This window comes from Microcaecilia unicolor, chromosome 1, assembly GCF_901765095.1.
Source record: "Microcaecilia unicolor chromosome 1, aMicUni1.1, whole genome shotgun sequence".
Classification (NCBI taxonomy): domain Eukaryota; kingdom Metazoa; phylum Chordata; class Amphibia; order Gymnophiona; family Siphonopidae; genus Microcaecilia; species Microcaecilia unicolor.
In genome coordinates this window covers 759,844,714-759,865,859 of record NC_044031.1, presented here as the reverse complement: position 1 = coordinate 759,865,859, position 21,146 = coordinate 759,844,714, and the positions used below count along the sequence as shown (strand labels likewise).

The window sequence follows — 21,146 nt, the reverse complement described above, 5'->3', positions numbered from 1 at the left end:
GGCAATAGAGGGTTAAGTGACTTGCCCAAGATCACAAGGAGAAGTGGTGGGATTTGAACTGGCCACCTCTGGATTGCAAGACTGGTGCTCTAACCACTAGGCCACTGTTCCACTAGCAACATTCTATGTAGAATCTCAAATGGTTGCACAACACTCCATGTTCCACTGCACTAACCACTAGGCTACTCCTCCACTAGTAACATTCCACCATATAGAAGCCTGCCCTTGCAGATCAGCAATGTGGTGGCCGCACAGGCTTCTGTTTCTGTGAGTCTGATGTCCTGCACGTACGTAGAAACAGAAGCCTGCACGGCTGCATTGCTGATCTGCAAGGGCAGGCTTCTACATGGAATGTTGCTAGTGGAATAGCAACATTAACATTCCATGTAGAATCTTAAATATTAATTTAATTTTGCTCACATCTTTTTCAGTAGTAGGTCAAGGTGAGTTACATTGAGGTACTCTGGATATTTCTCTGTCCCAGGAGGGCTCACAACCTAAGTTTGTACCAGAGGCATTGGGGAGGGTTAAGCGACTTGCCCAAGATCACAAGGAACAGCAGTGGGATTTGAACCGGCCACCTCTGGATTGCAAGACCAGTGCTCTAACCACTAGGCCACTCTTCCACAAGTTGTAATCTTGTTCAAACTGCTACCAATCTACTACAGATTCTTAGGGCCCAGTTTACTAAGACTTGTTGTAGATGTGCTAATGCTAGAGACACCCATAGGACTATATGGGTGGCTCTAGCATTAGTGTGCCTACAGTGTGGCTTAATGAACAGGGCCCTAATTGTTCTACATAATTTGTATTGCTGATAATCACTGAATCAATTAGGGATCCACTATATATAACCTGGTGTTGGTAATTTAGTCAATTTATACAATTCCACCAGAAACTCACTTAATAGAACAGGCGTTATATTTTTAAATTTTTAACTTGCAGTGCTCAGTAATGCTGTAGTGCCTTTACCATAAAATGAGTATGGAGTCGATACTCAGCCGCCAAACATTACAGCACTATTTATTTTATTTATTTGCTACATTTGTACCCCACATTTTCCCACCTATTTGCAGGCTCAATGTGGCTTACATTATATTGCAAAAGATATAGTTATGAACAGAGTAAGAGGTTTGTTCTAAATTAACATATTACAATGTAAGAATTAAGGAAGATATGTCTGTGGAATAATTTACATAACATAATGAAAAAGAAAAAAATATGATAATATGGCTAATATAATCAGTTTAGAGGGATTAGTAGGTGGTTGGTTTAGATATAGAATAATCAAGTTCTATCCCTTCATCCCTTCCTTTTCTTATCACATGCTATTATGATAGTGCTGCTGTTGGGAGGCAGGGCTAGTGCTGGGCAGACATACGGTCTGTGCCAGAGCCAGTGGTGGGAGGCGGGGCTGGTGGTTGGGGGCGGGGATAAGCATAAAGGAATCCTGTGCAGAAGGAATGGATCCTCAGGAGCTTAGTCAAGATTGGGAGGTGGGTATGGTGGTTGGGAGGCGGGGATAGTGCTGGGCAGACTTATATGGTCTGTGCCAGAGCTGGTGGTTGGGAGGCGGGGATAATGCTGGGCAGACTTATACGGTCTGTGCCCTGAAGAGCACAGGTACAAATCAAAGTAGGGTATACACAAAAAGCAGCAAATATGAGTTATCTTGTTGGGCAGACTGGATGGACCGTGCAGGTCTTTTTCTGCCGTCATCTACTGTGTTACTATGTTACTTATCTTTGCTGGTTTGTGGACTGAGTCCTTTCCATAACACCCATGGGCCGTGTCTTAGTGCATCGTGATTTAAAAACCCCTTAAACGTCTTCTTTATTCCCAACGTGCAGCCACGTTTCACTCAGAGCTTTCTCAAGGGAATGTTATATCCAATCTGTTTAATAAACTACAAACATACATGTATAATTATCTTTTCTTATTTTTATCTCTTCTTAATTTTACATAGTTGTATTTCAATCTTCAACTGTTAAAATATAATTTGTAACCTGTTCTATACAAACTTTAACCAATTTACTGCAGACTCTTGTTCTTTAGACTGCAACAAATCTACTATAGATTCTCATTGTCCTATATAAATTGTAACCTGTTTAAACTGCTACAAATCTACTACAGAGTCTGCTCTATACAAGTGTAGCCAATTACCTCCACAATCTTAAGTAGAGGAGTGTGGTAGCTGTGTTAGTCCACTCTTAAAGTTATCAATAGAAATCAAACAAAATAAAACATGGAAAAGAAAATAAGATGATACCCCTGTTGGTCAGCATTTTGCAGGACCAGGACACTGTACCAGTGACTTCACAGTGAGAATCCTGAAAGGTAACTTTAAAACCATACAAGAACGTAAGACCTTTGAAGTCAGAATGATTGAATATTTTAACACCCAACAGAAAGGATTTAACAAGGATCTGGGGTTCCTAGCCCGTTATAAACCATAAAGCTGTATGTCTCTGTTGATCACCCCACCCCTCACCTATCCACACCCATCCTGTTAGAATATCAATGATATGCTTTGATGTCCCCATGCATACTTCCTACCCACCCTGTCAGACTGTCATAGTAACGCTTGAATGTTTTCACTTATATACACTGTTAGCTAGCACATTTGCTTATTTCCGATCTGACGAAGAAGGGCAACCTTCGAAAGCTAATCAAGAAATGTATTAAGTTATGTCCAATAAAAAAGGTATCATCTTATTTTCTTTTCCATGTTTTATTTTGTTTGATTTCTATTGATAACCTCCACAATCTTGTAAGCCACATTGAACCTATCAATAGGTGAGGAAGTGAGATACAAATGCATAACTAAATAGTAGTAATAAATAAAAAAAAAAGGAAGTGCATTTTTATACTATACCACTGTAATACACAAAAAGAAAGGAGCAAGTTCCCATATGCCATCTTTTTCTTTTGATGTAAGCAGGGGGGGGGGGAGGGGAAGAGAGGAAGATTTTAAATGCTCCCAGCTTTCAACCTAATTCGTGTTGAATGTGGGACATATAAATGTCATGAAGTTAATACAAAGAGAGAAATTCTGAATGCTGAGCACTTGACTCTCATAACGTTTTGTCTGTTTTAGCGGCCCTTTACCAGGAGAAAAAAAAAAATCTGCACGAATATAAGTGTTAGGGCGTCCTTATAAACCACCTTCCAAATGACAGACTGAAATCGATTTATAACGAATGACTACCTAGGAAAAGTTATTCCGTTATTATACTTCCTCTGCGTACATCCGTGTGCTGCACAAGCCGGCATATTTGAAAATATAAGTGACATTAAATAAAAATGTTACCAACAATAAAGAACGACAACGTGGACGCAGCAGCTCATATCTGTTTATTTGCTTTGTATTGAGTGCAAGGTAACGACGCTGCACGGCGAAGGGGAAACAGAGATCAACCTAAATGGCTTCAACTTGTTGACGTCATAGCAGCTCCTGGTTTTTTTTTTTTTTTTATGTAATCGCTTTGTATAGGCGCTCCTGCTTGTAGCCTCGGAGTCTTGAGAATCGGGCCCTGGATCATAAAGGGGCTTCCGCGTTCCATTAGCTCGCCAGCTCTTGCGTACGTTTGCGTAGGATGCGCGTCATCACCAGTCGCGCAGTTTGATGTGTCAAAGCGCGCGCATGCGCAGCGTGTCTCTTCGATGACGTTGAAAAAGGTAGGCCGGGCCCGCAAAGGAGGTTGGATGCGTTAAAGTAGGTCGTTTTTTTTTTTTTTTTCGTTTACGATTGCGAGGCTGGCGTGAAGTGTCGGACGCAAAAGACGTGCGTAACGGCGACAAAGGAAGCAGGCTCGTCGTAAGAGAGCGCCTAAAGGAGGAGGCTGGTGAGGCACGAGGCCGCCCTGTTGCCAGACGACACGCGGGTTTCAGAGGAAGATGGTGAAGCTGACGGCTGAGCTGATCGAGCAGGCGGCCCAGTACACGAACGCAGTGCGAGATCGCGAGCTCGACCTCCGAGGTCAGGGTTTGTTTATTGGTTGCAATGGAGTTTCAGCATGGGATAGGTTCAGAGGGGAATAGGAGCCGGCTCTGTGGGTGTTTGAGCACCCCCAATATTGGGGAAAAATTCCTTGTCTGTGTGTCCAGGGAGGGGTTGTTTCCACTGGGCTTAGTACCCCCCCCCCAGTAATTTTGAAAAGTTGGCTCCCATGCAGAGGGGGAGAGCTGGAGATTTTCAAGATAGGTCCCGAAGTGGTGAACTGGATTAGGAACTGGTTGACGGACAGGCGCCAGAGGGTGGTGAATTCAGGGTTGCCAGGTGGAAATTTTTTTTTCCCACCCAAACGAGCCCAAAACCCGCCCAAACTCAAACCCCGCCCCTGACACCCCCGCCGTCATCGCCCCCGCCTCCCCCGTCATCGGCCCCGTCCAGAACGTCACTAACCCCGCCCCCCACGGCCAAAAAAAACCGCCCAAAAGACACAAAAGAGGCCCAAAAAACCGCAACCCGCCGCGGAAAACCGCCCACCTGGCAACACTGGTGGTGATGAATGGAGTTCGCTCGGAGGAGGGAAAGGTGAGTAGTGGAGTGCCACAGGGATCGGTGCTGGGGCCGATTCTGTTCAATATATTTGTGAGTGACATTGCCGAAGGGTTACAAGGTAAAGTTTGCCTATTTGCGGATGATACTAAGATTTGCAACAGAGTGGACACCCGGGAGGGAGTGGAGAGCATGAAAAGGGATCTGAGGAAGCTAGAAGAATGGTCTAAGGTTTGGCAATTAAAATTCAATGCGAAGAAATGCAAAGTGATGCATTTAGGGAGTAGAAACCCACGAGAGACTTATGTGTTAGGCGGAGAGAGTCTGATAGGTACTGAGGGGGTTAGGGATCTTGGGGTGATAGTATCCGAGGATCTGAAGGCGACGAAACAGTGTGACAAGGCGGTGGCTGTAGCGAGAAGGTTGCTAGGCTGTATAGAGAGAGGTGTGACCAGCAGAAGAAAGGGGGTGTTGATGCCCCTGTACAAGTCGTTGGTGAGGCCCCACCTGGAGTATTGTGTTCAGTCCTGGAGGCCCTACCTTGCTAAGGATGTAACAAAAATGGAAGCGGTGCAAAGAAAAGCTACGATAATGGTATGGGATTTGCGTTACAAGACATATGAGGAGAGACTTGCAGACCTGAACATGTATACCCTGGAGGAAAGGAGAAACAGGGGTGATATGATACACACGTTCAAATACTTGAAAGGTATTAATCCACAAAGAAATCTTTTCCAGAGATGGGAAGGCGGTAGAACGAGAGGACATGAAATGAGATTGAAGGGGGGCAGACTCAAAAAAGATGTCAGGAAGTATTTTTTCACGGAGAGGGTGGTGGATGCTTGGAATGCCCTCCCGCGGGAGGTGGTGGAGATGAAAACAGTAACAAAATTCAAACATGCGTGGGATATGCATAAAGGAATCCTGTGCAGTAGGAATGGATCCTCAGAAGCTTAGCCAAAATTGGGTGGCGGAGCAGGTAGGGGAAGAGAGGTTGGTGGTTGGGAGGCGAGGATAGTGGAGGGCAGACTTATACGGTCTGTGCCAGAGCCAGTGATGGGAGGCGGAAAATACTGCTGGGCAGACTTGTACGGTCTGTACCCTGAAAAAGGCAGGTACAAATCAAGGTAAGGTATACACACATGAGTTTATCTTGTTGGGCAGACTGGATGGAGCATGCAGGTCTTTTTCTGCTGTCATCTACTGTGTTACTATGTAACCTAGGGGAAAAACTCCCAATGATTGATCAGCTTCTATATTATCTGCATTGAACCTTGTGGTATTTGCGGACTACAAGACTTGTATTGTTTATTTATTTGTTACATTTGTATCCCACACTTTCCCACCTATTTGCAGGCTCAATGTGGCTTACATAGTGCCGCAGAGGCATTCGCCAGTCCGGTAATGAAACAAATACAGGTGGTATTATGGTTGAGTAAGGAACATATGTTTCAATTACAATGGGAATCAAAGAGAGGAAAGATTATTTAGTGTCCAGTACAAGCTTTGGTTATGTTGTGTTGCAGAGTGCAGGCATTTATGTTGGGTTGGCGGGGTATGCCTTTTTGAACAGGTAGGTCTTGAATGATTTCCTGAAGTTTACTACTACTATTTAACATTTCTAGAGTGCTACTAGGGTTATGCAGCGCTGTGCAATTTAACATAGGACAGTCCCTGCTCAAAGAGCTTACAATCTAATAGACAAATGTACAGTCAGTCAAGTAGGGGCAGTCTAGATTTCCTGAAAGGTATAAAGGTTAGGTGCCGAAAGCAACATTGAAGAGGTGGGCTTTGAGCAACAATTTGAAGATGGGCAGGGAGGGGGCTTGGCGTAAGGGCTCAGGAAGTTTATTCCAAGCATAGGGTGAGGTGAGGCAGAATGGGCGGAGTCTGGACTTGGCGGTGGTGGAGAAGGGTACTGAGAGGAGGGATTTGTCATGTGAGCGGAGGAGAGGAGATGAGGGTAGAGAGGTAATGAGGGGCTGCAGACTGAGTGCATTTGTAGGTAAGAAGGAGAAGCTTGAACTGTATGCAGTATCTGATTGGAAGCCAGTGAAGTGACCTGAGGAGAGGGGCGATATAAGTATATCGGTTCAGGCGGAATATAAGACGTGCAGCAGAGTTCTGAACGGATTGAAGGGGGGATAGATGGCTAAGTGGGAGGCCAGTGAGAAGTAGGTTGCAATAGTCAAGGCGAGAGGTAATGAGAGCGTGGATGAGAGTTCGGGTGGTGTGCTCAGAGAGGAAAGGGCGAATTTTGCTGATGTTAAAGAGGAAGAAGCGACAGATCTTGGCTGTCTGCTGGATATGCGCAGAGAAGGAGAGGGAGGAGTCGAAGATGACTCCGAGGTTGCGGGCAGATGAGACGGGGAGGATGAGGGTGTTATCAACTGAGATAGAAAGTGGAGGAAGAGGAGAAGTGGGTTTTGGTGGAAAGACGATAAGCTCGGTTTTGGCCATGTTCAGTTTCAGGTGGCGGTTGGACATCCATGCAGCAATGTCAGATAAGCAGGCCGATACCTTGGCCTGGGTCTCCACGGTGATGTCTGGTGTGGAGAGATACAGCTGGGTGTCATCAGCATAAAGATGATACTGGAAACCATGAGATGAGATCAGGGAGTCCAGGGAAGAGGCGTAGATTGAAAAAAGAAGGGGTCTAAGGACAGATCCCTGGGGAACTCCAACAGAGAGCGGGATGGGAGTGGAGGAGGATCCATGAGAGTATACTCTGAAGGTGCGGTGGGAGAGATAGGAGGAGAACCAGGAGAGGACAGAGCCCTGGAACCCGAATGAGTATTGCGTTCAGTTCTGGTCGACATATTTCAAAAAGGTTATAACGGAATTAAACAAGGCTCAAAAAAGTGCGACCAAAATGATAAAGGGCATGGAACTCCTCCTATGTGAGGAAAGGCTAAAGAGGTTAGGGCTCTTTAGCTTGGAAAAGAAAGCTGAGGGGGGATAAGATTGAGGTCTACAAAATACTTAGTGGAGTAGAACGGGTAAAAGTGAGTCAGTTTTTCATGCTTTCAAAAAATACAAAGACCAGGGAACACTCAATTAAATTACATGGAAATACTTTTAAAACAGGTGGAAATATTTTTTTCACTCAATGAATAGTTAAGCTCTGGTACTCACTGCTGGAGGATGTATCAGTGGTTAATGTATCTGGGTTTAAAAAAGGTTTGGACAAGTTCCTGGAGGAATGTTAGTACTAGTTGGGTATCTGCCAGGTACTTGTGTCCTGGATTGGCCACTGTCGGAAGCAGGATACTGAGCTAGATGGACGATTGATCTGATCATTATGTTATAAATGCACTTCAGTGATGTGGTATCTCTTCTATTCCAATATATTCCCTTGCAGTTTATCTGTAGGGCTTTCTTCATTGAACACAGAACAAAGTACCTCATGAAAGACTCCAGAGGAAATTGGAGAGTCATGGGATAGGAGGTACTGTCCTATTGTGGATTAAAAACTGGTTAAAAGATAGAAAACGGAGAGTAGGGTTAAATGGTCAGTATTCTCAATGGAGAAGGGTAGTTAGTGAGGTTCCCCAGGGGTCTGTGCTAGGACCTCTGCTTTTTTAACATATTTTTAAATGACCTAGAGATAAGGAGTAACTAGTGAGATAATTACATTTGCTGATGACACAAAGTTATTCAAAGTTGTTAAATTGCGAGAGGATTGTGAAAAATTACAAGAGGACCTTACGAGACTGGGCGTCTAAATGGCAAATGACGTTTAATGTGAGCAAGTGCAAAGTTATGCATGTAGGAAAGAGGAACCTGAAATATAGCTATGTTATGCAAGGTTCCACGTTAGGCGTCACCGACCAAGAAAGGGATCTAGGTGTCGTCGATGATAACGTTGAAACCTTCTTCTCAGTGTGCTGCTGTGGCTAAGAAAGCGAACAATGTTAGGTATTGTAGGGGATTATATATATGTTTTTGTAAGAGGCCAATTTCCTACCTATGTACTCGCTTATGTCTAGGGGGCGTGGCCTCTGCCCAACATTAGCTGCATGGAAAATAACGGACAGACCAATGGAATATATTAGTTTATTTATACAGCGTTATATACAAAAATATAGAAAACTCTTATCAGCTTATAGCATCAGCAATTCCTGATTGCATGCACAATGATACCAAAAATAGAGAATAACTATGATTATCCTATTGGCTAAATCTGTAATGACAGATAACACAATACCAAGATCCTAATGATTACCACACAAATCTTATACTAGGCTAACAGCAACTAGAGATCATAAATCCTGACGTCACACATCTGATGGGTCCGAGCCCAGACTAATTACCTAACCCAGCCTGAAGGAAGTAAACTATGATCTCACCGTCCCGGTTTCCAGATCAGATTCCTTCCAATGCCTCAGCCGAAGGTCTCAGCGAGGTCACACAAGCTCAGGTGATGCACTTGTCTTGATCAGCCACAGATGATACAGACGCAGTATAGATCCTTTAGACAGCTGTAACCTGGGGAAAAGCTTTGCCAGGTATTATCAGTAAGTCTCTTAGGAAAATCAGGTGCTTGCAGATATGCAAGTGTTCTCCTCTTCTGTTCTTCTTCTTAGTTCTTCTCTCTTCTCTCTCCTCTCTGGAACTAGTCCTTCTGTTCCCGCTTCTCAGATCAATCCCTTTTCTGGGAGCCAATCAGAAATAATTCCCCCATGTACTCCCAGCATCTGTATGAAGCTTCCTTTGTCCGTCTTATCTCGTAAGCTCTCTCCCTGGGACAGGCATTCTCCCCCGATGCAGAGTGACCTTGGAGGTGGTGCAGGCTTCAGTAAATCTCTTACAAGCTGAAATGCTGCCTTCTGCACAGTGGGTAGCCAGACATATAGGTGAAAGGTTGCAGCGTCCATTTTGTCTGTAAAGGTGCTCTCATATGCACACAGGGTGGGTGAGATCACAGCAAATACTCCTACAGATTCCCCCCCTTGGAGATGGAAATTACTACAAAGGAGTAAAGGCCTTCTCCAACCTAACTACAAAAATAAGCCAGACAGTTCAGTCAGGATTCAGGTACAAACTTCATGGTCAAAACTACAAAAAGTTTCAAAGTAAATCTTAACTAATGCAAACTAACACTCTTCAAAACAGTTCAATTAAGCAAAATAATGTTCACAAGGAAATCACAAATGCTAATACAGCAAAATACTGAATAATAGAACCCGCATGTGCAGTTAGTCAAAAGTCTTAACACATGAAATTAATCAAACAAATCATGAACCATAATCACATAGATCATGAAAATCACATCATGCAAAGCAAAGCATATTAGTACAGAAAAGTGAAAACGGAATAAATTGTTGGCAAAACTCTGGTTAGAGGTAATTACATAAAGTCTTGCAATCTCATTGCCGTAGGTGACAAAGTGTTTACGCGATAGCGTAAATGACGAAGGTCTCTCCAAAACACTACAGCACACAGGAGCATGATGACCCACGAGATGGTCAAAAGTGGGATGACAACGTGAGTGGACATGTGGAACTGGATGACATCAGATGAACGACGTTTGTAATCTGCAACCTCGAGAGTCTCATGGTCAATAGATAATTCAACAGTGTGAGAGTCTTTGGACTGTAAAAATGGTATAAGGTCCATAGCAAAGTCAATAGGATGTCCACGAAATACATCAAGCACTTCCAATTCAGAAACAACCGGGTCTGTGTCAAGATAAAACAGGGAAACTCCTCCTACATGGGCAACAGCATACTTGGGTACAGCGATCACACAAACATTGCAAGGAAGAGTGTAACGGTTGATTACATCATGCTTCTGAAAGGTGACAGTAAGTTCAGTACTAGGTGTGCTAACTAACCATACCGTATCCAGTACTGCTACAGTGGTATCAGAAAAATCGTCATATTTTGATACGGTAACCTTACACTTCTCTTGGACATTCTCTGTGGACAATCCACAAAGAGCTTCTGTTGTGTCTTTCAGGAAAGGTTTACCAGGGCATAGCCAATTAACATCTTTAGTTTTGTGGCAAAGGTCTAAGTTAGGGACCAAATAATGTTGCGGAGCATCCTGTTGGTAAGCAACATACTTAGGTGTATCAACATTAAGGTACAAATTCTCATGCCAGGTACCTACATTTACAACTTGTTTAAGCTGGTATACATTCTCAGGCATAATAAATGGCAAATTAAGGATGAAGGCAATTTCCATACGCTCCATATCCAAATAAAGGGGAAGGGCAGTACCTAAATGAAATGCAATTTGAATTTGAACCGGTTCAATAGACAAACGGGTAACTTTGGCAAAGGCATCTTTAACAACCTCAGATGGTATTAGGTACGTAGGTATCTGTCCCTGCATTAGCTTACTAACACTAGTATCTACTTCCCTAAATAAATCCTGAATAAGGTCCTTAACAGGTTGTATAAACACACGGTCTTCATTCATGGTACCTTTAATTGTCAACAAATCAGCTGTGTTAGCACTAATCTTATGTGTATGTAAATTCACAAGAGTGACCGTATCAGCAATAGTTTTACCCTGGGCAACAAGTTGGCTCTGTTGGACTACCAACTTGGTCTCAATGGCTTTCAAGTCTGCTTGGATGGCATGTATATTGGCCTGCAGCTTTTGGACAGAAACTACGTTGGCAACAGACATGGAAATACCAAAAAGTGAACCAATGGCCGAAAAAATCAAACCACCGGCAAGACCCAGAAAACGCTTAGATCTGGACCTGGAATTATAAGGTTGCATAGGTTGTACCATGACTTTGTCCAGTTGATGCAAAATGTTCTTCACTTGTGCACGGGCATTTTGCATATAATTGTGAAACCAGGCATGGGTAGCAGCAGGCAGAGATAAGTTACTCATATTGAAATGTTTCAGTAGTACATGCATTGGGTCAAGGGACACAACTACTTTCTGTGGAACAATCTGGGACTGGGTAATCAGGAAGCCAGGGGTATCTTGCAGAACAACTCCAGACATGGGACCAGGTTCGATCATCTTGGACCACGATCCCAGCAGCACGGAGATCAGGAACACGATCATCAGGGTTCTTTTCTGCATCTGCAAGGTACAAAGAAAACAGACTATGCTGTTGGGGTGTTAGTACAGTTCGTTTCATCAACACATACGTCTGGAATCAAATGACTGGGATGACGTGGTCTCAACTGATTGATGTGGACCCATTTAAGGGTGTCTTCACCGTTAGTATTTTTCTTGAGGCAAATTTGGTAAGCCACAGGTGAAGCTTTATCCACTATTGGGAATGGACCACGCCAACTAGGCAGAAACTTCCTTTCTTTAACCTTGTTTCTGGCAAAATTGAAGTAGAATACCTTGTCGCCAATTTGGTATTCTTTAGAGGTAGTCCCTTGATCATAATAGGCTTTTCTACCTCTAGCGCTACTTTCCAAGTTTTTCTGAGCAAAGGCAAAGGCACTTTGCAAATGCTTACGCAAATGGGTGACATATTCGTGAGTGGAGGTAGCACTGGACAAGTTCACATCATTAGTCCTGTACAACAAATGAATTGGTAATGTCATTTCCCTACCTGTCATCATCTCAAAAGGAGACACTCCCGTGGAACGGTGGGGTGTGGAACGAATCGCCATAAGGACCAATGGTAGGACAATGTCCCAATTCTTACCTGAGGATGACACATACTTCTTCAGAATGGTCACGATGGTGCGATTAGCTCTTTCCACTTGTCCCGAAGATTGAGGTCGGTAAGCTATGTGCAACTTACTCTTTACTCCAAGCATCTTCCACATCTGTTGAATCACCTCTGCCGTGAACTGAGAACCTTGGTCTGAATCCACTCGCATAGGCAAACCCCACCGGCTGAACACATGATTCAGTAGTAAGGTAGCCGTGGTTTCTGCAGTGCAGTTGGGTGCAGGCAGACACTCCAACCACTTAGTGAACATGCAGGTGACAGTAAGCATGTACTTGTTGCCTCGGGTGGATCGAACCACAGGTCCAACCCAATCAATCTGGATATCCGACCAGGGCATAGCGATACCCTTCTTCCTAAGTGGTGCTCGGTGAGATGGTGAAGATGGCTGGAAACGACAACAGGTCAAACACCCTCGCGTGTACAACTGTACATCCTGTCGCATGTGAGGCCAATAAGCTACTTGCTTTAGGGTCTCATAGGTGATATTCTCCCCTCGATGTCCAGCACAGGGTTCGTCATGGGCATGCTGCAACATAATGCCTCGATATTCTTTAGGCACCACCCATTGCTCAATGCCATGCTTACTCGTCCGAATAAGCAGGTCTTTGTGAAGTTTGAACTTCTCTCGGGAGGCATAGAGGATCCTCATTTCCTCATCTTGCTTGTCTTTTTCCGTCAGGGAACAGTCTTGCGGATTCCATATGTACTCATAAAATCTCCCGATCACCGGGTCGGATTTCTGTGCCATGACCAGATCAAAGGATGGGACTTCACTGCACCACTGGACCACCGGCGTGTCGTTGGACTGCTTCGCCTGTCGTCGGGTGACAGCATGGACAGTCGCAGTCTCCACTTCTGGGGGTCGCCATAATTCTCCTGTAAGCGCACCCTCCTTGGCCAGGTGATCGGCCAAGTCGTTTCCCAGCTTGTCGGGACTGTTAACTTTTGCATGACCCTTGACCTTCTTCCAATAGATGGTCATGTCATGGTCCTTTACCAGTTGATCTAAAATCCGGATCAAGTTTCCATGATGTACTGGTTTCCCTTTGGAATTTAACATATTTTTCTGCTTCCAGATGGGCAAATGGGACACAAAATTCTGTCTCACATAGTCCGAATCCGTACATATGACCAACTGTCGGACTCCTTTCTGAATTGCAGACTGTACCGCCACCAGAGCTGCCACAATCTCAGCGTACTGATTAGTTCGCGAGCCCAAGCTGTGCTTCAGGGTCTCGTCAAGATTGGTTGGATTCCATACCACTCCTACTCCTGCAACCAATTCCTTGACTGTATCACGACGGTAAGCACAACCATCTACATAGACCTTAGGCATGGTAGCACAAGTCTGTTCATCATACAAATGGTGTCGATGAGGTTCTTTCTCTAGCGGGGGAACATCTGCTTCGGGAATACCTGCAATGGAATCCTGTTCTGCACAATCGTGTAGGTCAGCCATACCTTGGGCTACTGCGTTACGATGTTTCTGAGCATACCTTACCTCCAGAGGCCAGCCTTGAAGAGCCAATGTCCAGGAGACTATTTTGCTGTTTGACACTCGACCGGCCTTAATTCGGTCACTACCCAAGAAACTGATGGGCTGGTGGCAAGTCTCCACGATTAGCTTCTCACCTTGGATGTAACTTCTGAAGTGTTGCAAAGCCCAAACGGTAGACAGGAGTGCTTTCTCACAGTCGGAATACTTCCTCTCCACATCCGTTAGTCCTTTACTGGCATACGCCACTACCCTCTTATCCGTGTCATACTTCTGATATAGGACAGCACTCATAGAGTGTTGGGAATATCCCAAGTCCACGTAGAACTCACGACCTCCCTCGGGGTATGCGAGGCATGGGAAGCAGCTAAGCTTATCTTTCAGCTCCTGCATAGCAGATTTCTGTTCTGGCCCCCAGACCCAAGGTGTATCTTTCTTCAACAACTTGACCAACGGTCGGGTGATCTCCGCATACTCATCTATGAACTGTCTGGAGTAGTTGCAAATTCCTAGAAAGGAACGAAGTTCAGTGATATTGGTGGGCTGTTTCAACTGTTGTAAAGACTGCACTCGCTTCTTCTGGGGTCGCAGACCCTCAGCAGAAATTTCATACCCTAAGTAATTCAGTGATTTCCTGCACCATTGTCCTTTGGCAAGAGTCAGTTTAGCTCCAGCATCTGCCAACTGTGTGAAGACATGCTCAATCTCCTCCAGGTGTTCCTGAAAGGTAGGACTCTTGATCAGAATGTCATCCACATAGACCACTGTTCCTCGAGCTTCAGCATCTGGTAGGGCTTTGTGTAGGAAAATGTTGAATTCAGCAGGTGAATTGAGAAACCCAAAGGGAGTTCTGTTCCATGTATACTGTTTCTTCCCAAACGTAAAAGCCAGTTTATGCTGATCGTGGGGATGGACTGGTACTGTCCAAAACCCTGATGCCAAATCCAGGCTGGTGAAATACTTAGCCCCCCTGATGGTGGCAAGGTTCTGATCCAGTGGAGCCATAGGCCACCGGGACAAGGGTACTCGCTTATTCAACTGACGGTAATCCAGAGCGATTCTCCAGCTGTTATTCTTTTTCAAGATGGGCCACAGAGGGGAGTTGTACGTGCTGTTGCATTGTCTGATGATACCCCTGGTCTCCAAAGTGTTGAGAATCTCTTGTACAGACTCATAGGAGGCCACTGGAATCTTATACTGACGCACAAAGACAGGCTTGCTACCAGGTTCCGTAGGCACTCTGGTGACATGTAGGTTCGTAAGTCCACAGTCATAGGAATCTACAGCAAAAAGGTCCTTGTAATTGTACAACAACTGAGTCAACTTCCTCTTCTCTGTGTGAGTAGTACAAGCATCAGCCTGTTCCACTTGCTCTTTCACCATAGCATCAAACTCTGAGAAAGGTTGGTTGGATGAAATTTCCACCTGTTCTTCAATGTCCTCCTGCAAGGTTGAGGTTTCCACAGAATTCACCCTTCGAGGCTTCTGAGGTACAGACATTTCCCTGGACAGAAACAAGAAGTCATCTTCCACCTGTACCTGAGCACACGTCGCATCATAGGGCCAAACAAACTCGAGAGATATGAGGCCCCTGGGAGAGGTAAACCAACTGTCAGTCGTCTCCCCCCCCTGGCAGGTGTCCCAAGAAGAAGGCAGCCTGCCAAGGATAGGCAAACTTACCTCGACATCATGGAAAGACTGGCCAACCAGAAAGCCAAAAGAATCTCCAGCAGATAGCTCAACTTCAGCAGACTGTGGATTGGTGACCAACAGGTATAAGGTGGTACCGGTGACCTCCAAACATGGCAGAACACCAATTGCCAATCCAAGGTCTCGAAAGTGGGCATGTGGGTTAAAGAACACTACATCATCCAGCAGACGTTGTCCTTGAGCGAGGCGAAGCTTGAGGGAAAAATCCCGTACTCTACCTGGAATGGTTACATCCTTGTCACAGACTACCTCACAGACCTGGGGAATGGTCTGTCCAGACTTCAAACAAACAGCCGTAGGTTCAAGTTCCACTGGGTTGTTCTGCATTCTACTCCACAGGACAAGATTCACCAGGTCCACATAAACTCCCAGTCGTACAAGGCAATCTGACCCCAAACATAAGGGTTCTCTCAAGCCCCGGACAATAGAGAAGTGGTGAGTGAATGTCTTCTTTCCCACAGTCAAGGGAAGGCCACATATTCCGTCAAGCGGCTTGGAGCCTTGTCCCGGTACCTGTACCGAAGTAGAGGAACATCTGCTGGAGGGAAGTTGTACAGACTTACGAATTTGGCTGTACAACGAGTCACTGATGTAGGAGAGATCACTAGTGAACAGTAAAGTAGCTTGAAGCAATTGGGTGTTAGCCACTTGAACTGGTATGGTGAATTCATCGCCTTTCTGGGTGATGACAGTCACCTTGCAAGGATGAGCAAAATCAGGAGCAGAGATAGGAGATGAGATTTCAAGTGATGCTGAGTCCTGTGAAACAATCTCTAGTTGGTCCGCTTGTTGCACCAGCTCTTCATGCTTCTGACCCCCTTTTGGTGCATCTGTCAAAGGAGGCTCCCGCATGGGCGGATCCGCGGAACACCGGAGATCAGTCCGCAGGGGAGTGTCATGTAGCTCCACAGAGTTGGCATCACTGACTGTACGCCAGTATCTCCCTCGCACATATTTAAGGGGTCGAGTGACTTTAGACCAGATCGTTTCCTCGTCATAATCCAAAACAGGCCGAAATCTCTTCAAAAGGTCATTTCCAATCAGAAATTCTTCACCCTCACTGGTAGTGATGATGGCTGGGTGCCTGACGGTCATCTGTCCAAGCTGTAAAGATAGCCAAACCTGTCCCACAGTTCCAATACTTTGATTGCCATAGGCCACCAGTGACAAGTCGCACGGTGTGACATGCAGCACATCCTGACCCCCCCCTAGAGATGCCTCTAGTTTCTGAAACAGGCCCTGGGTGACCAAAGTCACCTCTGAGGCTGTATCCAGGAGACCTTCACAGGAAAGTACTTGTTGAATTAACAACTCCACGGTATATCTGTAACCTTTAGATATAAGCTTACCTAGAAAATACCTGACTTCCTGGGATGAGTCTTTTGAAAGAGGCCCTTCCGGGTTCGAGGGCTGAGACGCAGCATGGTTCACGGGGGACTCCTCACTGATGGGCGACAACGCATCCACGTGGACAGTGGGGACGCTTGCGGTAACAGGTTTTGTGGCCACGTCTAGTCATGCTTGTTCTTCCTCCGAAGAGGATGGCTGTTCCACCTCAACAGATTTAACACTCAGCCCCGGAGGGGTCGGCGGTCTAGAAGACTGGTCCTTCTGCTTCTGGAATTTGACCTTTTTATGAGATGGAGGTGTCTTAGGTACATTGCTAGACTCCGCGATTGAACATCTTGCCATCAATTGGTCCAGCTGAGCTTGCATAGCGCGGATCTTCTCTGCATTCCACTTCTTTTGATTAAACCGCTTCTTTTTAGGGTGTTGCTGTCCCTCCTGTGCAATAGGGGGCGCTGCATCCCGCGGCAGGGCCTGAGAGCCCGGCGGCGTAGTTGGTCTCGGCGCTTTGTTTTCCAGAGAAAGCGTGGAAGTGACCGCACAAACAGCGGGTGGTATCACCCTGTTGCGACTCTTGGATGCCGGTTTAGGAGTCTCTGCGATTGGCTTGGCGCGGCAGATTTCAAAAATTCCTTCAGCCTGCTTTAGAAGGCTGGAGTAGGGTTCTGCGTTTTTTCCTGCCAATGGAATCTTTATCGGATCAGGCAGACCCTGTATAAAAAGTTCCCTGAAATCACCAAATTCAAGATCTTTAGAGTCAGGCGGGACCCCCCCCTGATAATATGCATGCTTCAAGCGATGGGCCCACTCCCGCGGACTCTCCTCCGGCTTACAACTAATAGTATACGCTGCACGCTTAGCTTCCAGAGAGTTGGCAAAGAGACCGTAGCGCTTTGCTAAGGCTTGCTCCACTGACCGTAAATCAGGGTTATCAGACATGATCAAATCTAGAACTTCATGGCACTCGGTACTAAAGGTCCATTTGAGGAGGGCTCTGATATCATTCTCAGAAGAGACGTGCATGGTTTGCAGGAGTTCATGCACTGCCTTAAGATGGGTTTCTATGGATACCAAGGCAGACTCTTTAAAAGGCGCTATTACGGTGCGTAGCATCTTTATAACATATGCCTGCCTCTCCATAGACATTCCTTTCTTGGGTTCCGGCTTGACATGCCGCTGATCACTACCAGGTGTAGAGAACCTCGGGGCAGGTGCGTTGCTAAAACTGGATGGATCTGCCGAAGGCTGAGGCCCTGAGCTAGGCACCTGTCCAAGTGAGCTGATGATTTCAGCCGGCAGTCCCTGGGCCCGTGCCCCCAATGGGTGTGGCACTGTCTCGGGTCTGCTGCTTCGTTCACCAGCCACTATGGGGCTGAATTGTACAGAGGGGCGGGAAAGAGCCGGAGCCATGCCCCCAGTGGGTGTGTTTAACTCGGGTCCCTCCCGGCTCACGTAACGGTTCATTTCGGGAGCTGGCGTGAGGTGACCCACAGCAAAACTGTCGGGGAACTCTAAGGTATACGGTACTTCTTCCTGAGCCATTTGCGTAAGCTCTTGCTGCATTGTGGAAATCTTAACAGTGCACTCCTCTAATGCTTTAGACAATGAATCTCTGTCCTTCACTGTACATTCTAATTGTAGTGAGACTGTCTCCTGCTTTTCTTTTAACACCGCCAACTCTAGCTTGGCTGCGTGCCAATTTTGAAACACAGACATAGATTGTTCTTGAGTGGCCACTAGCTCCCTGCGCAACTCACTCTGAACACCTTCTGAGACCTGTTTTAGCTCCCGATTTAATGTCCGCAACTTATCTGTTTCCCCAATCTGGTTGTGTAATGCACCCGTCACCCGAGAAAATTTCTCTTGCACCGCATCAAAAGACTCGAGGTACTGGGCAATTTCTTGCTTTAATGTGTGATTGAGTGCTTCACAATCAGTTAGGTCACACTGCAACGTTTTACACTTATCATACAGTGTCTGGCACTCCGTACAAATCTCTTCAGAGGAGTCAGGTGGGGCGGGGCTTACATTGGTCCCTGCTAAAGCAGATTTGGCAGTGTCTAAATCAACTCGTAATGCAGCTAACTCACTGTCTCGCTCCTGGACAGTTTTTCTAGTCTGGGACAAATGTAACTGCAACTCTGCTATGCGATCTGTTAGCGGTACAGATATCTGTCTTATCTCATTCATCAAAGAGTCCTTGACTGCCAAAAGAGACACGCCCAGTTCACAAAGCATCCATTGTGACAAATGCTGTTTCTCTTTTATAATTGTATTTAAAACCGTAGCATATGCTTCTGAGCTATTCGGTGACCTGCTACCAAATAAAGCACGTACAGACTCTACAGTAGGAGGAGTTGGTTTAGACTTGCTCTGAGAGAGTGGCAGTAGTATTTTAAGCACGCCCCTCTCCTGTTCACTCAGAAGAATTTCAGGCAATGTGCCAACAGTGCCGGTCGCCATTTTAAAGACTAAACACACCCTGCTTTCCTTCCTTAGAGAGTTAGATAAACAGTTTTTCTTTCTTTGGAGCTCAGAGTAATAAATCTGTCAACCAATTGCAGCAATAAAACACAGCTGTATAAACAAAAGTCTGCCGTCAGCTAGGGTGGAACTGCAGTTCGTGCAGAGAGAAACAGAAAGTCAAACCAGCTTTCTGAAAACACTCAGAAAAAGTTTTAACTTCTGCTGTCTTCCTGCCCTAACCATCCCGGACGAGCCCCCAATTTGTAGGGGATTATATATATGTTTTTGTAAGAGGCCAATTTCCTACCTATGTACTCGCTTATGTCTAGGGGGCGTGGCCTCTGCCCAACATTAGCTGCATGGAAAATAACGGACAGACCAATGGAATATATTAGTTTATTTATACAGCGTTATATACAAAAATATAGAAAACTCTTATCAGCTTATAGCATCAGCAATTCCTGATTGCATGCACAATGATACCAAAAATAGAGAATAACTATGATTATCCTATTGGCTAAATCTGTAATGACAGATAACACAATACCAAGATCCTAATGATTACCACACAAATCTTATACTAGGCTAACAGCAACTAGAGATCATAAATCCTGACGTCACACATCTGATGGGTCCGAGCCCAGACTAATTACCTAACCCAGCCTGAAGGAAGTAAACTATGATCTCACCGTCCCGGTTTCCAGATCAGATTCCTTCCAATGCCTCAGCCGAAGGTCTCAGCGAGGTCACACAAGCTCAGGTGATGCACTTGTCTTGATCAGCCACAGATGATACAGACGCAGTATAGATCCTTTAGACAGCTGTAACCTGGGGAAAAGCTTTGCCAGGTATTATCAGTAAGTCTCTTAGGAAAATCAGGTGCTTGCAGATATGCAAGTGTTCTCCTCTTCTGTTCTTCTTCTTAGTTCTTCTCTCTTCTCTCTCCTCTCTGGAACTAGTCCTTCTGTTCCCGCTTCTCAGATCAATCCCTTTTCTGGGAGCCAATCAGAAATAATTCCCCCATGTACTCCCAGCATCTGTATGAAGCTTCCTTTGTCCGTCTTATCTCGTAAGCTCTCTCCCTGGGACAGGCATTCTCCCCCGATGCAGAGTGACCTTGGAGGTGGTGCAGGCTTCAGTAAATCTCTTACAAGCTGAAATGCTGCCTTCTGCACAGTGGGTAGCCAGACATATAGGTGAAAGGTTGCAGCGTCCATTTTGTCTGTAAAGGTGCTCTCATATGCACACAGGGTGGGTGAGATCACAGCAAATACTCCTACAGTATTATTAGGAAAAGAATGGAAAACAAAAATGAGGATGTTATAATGCCTCTGTATCGCTCCATGGTGCGACCGCACCTCGAATATTGTGTTCAATTCTGGTCACCCCATCTCAAAAAAGATGTAGTGAAATTAGAAAAGGTGCAGAGAAGGGCGACAAAAATGATAAAGGGGATGAGACGACTTCCCTATGAGGAAAAGCTAAAGCGGCTAGGGCGCTTCAGCTTCGAGAAAAGACAGCTAAGGGAAGATATGATAGAGGTCTATAAAATAATTGATTGGCATGGGTAGGCATGAAGCATCTGTATATGCTTTTTAAAAATACTGCGACTAGAGGGCATGCGATAAAGCTACAAAGTAGTAAATTTAAAACTAATCGGAGAAACGTTTTCTTCACTCAACGTGTAATTAAACTCTGGAATTCATTGCCAGAGAATGTGGTAAAGGCGGTTAGCTTAGCGGAGTTTTAAAACGGTTTGGACGGCTCCCTAAAGGAGAAGTCCGTAGACCATTATTAAATTGGACTTGGGGAAAATCCACTGCTCATTTCTGGGATAAGCAGCATAAAATGTTTTGTACTTCTTTGGGATCTTGCCAGATATTTGTGACCTGGATTGGCCAGTGTTGGAAGCAGGTTGCTGGGCTTGATGGACCTTTGGTCTGTCCCAGTATGGCAATACTTAT

The 21,146-nt window shown here is 45.4% G+C and overlaps 1 protein-coding gene across 1 annotated transcript in view; it reads left to right on the top strand.

Annotated features, from left to right (window-relative positions):
- Nucleotides 1–3,659: 3,659 nt before the first annotated feature.
- Nucleotides 3,660–21,146, top strand: part of SNRPA1 (small nuclear ribonucleoprotein polypeptide A') — a 44,026-nt gene continuing 26,539 nt past the window's right edge. Inside the window, exon 1 of the mRNA XM_030189749.1 lies at nt 3,660–3,979. Coding sequence (XP_030045609.1) covers nt 3,898–3,979 — 82 coding nt within the window. The 5' untranslated portion in view covers nt 3,660–3,897. The remainder of the gene's footprint in view (nt 3,980–21,146) is intronic.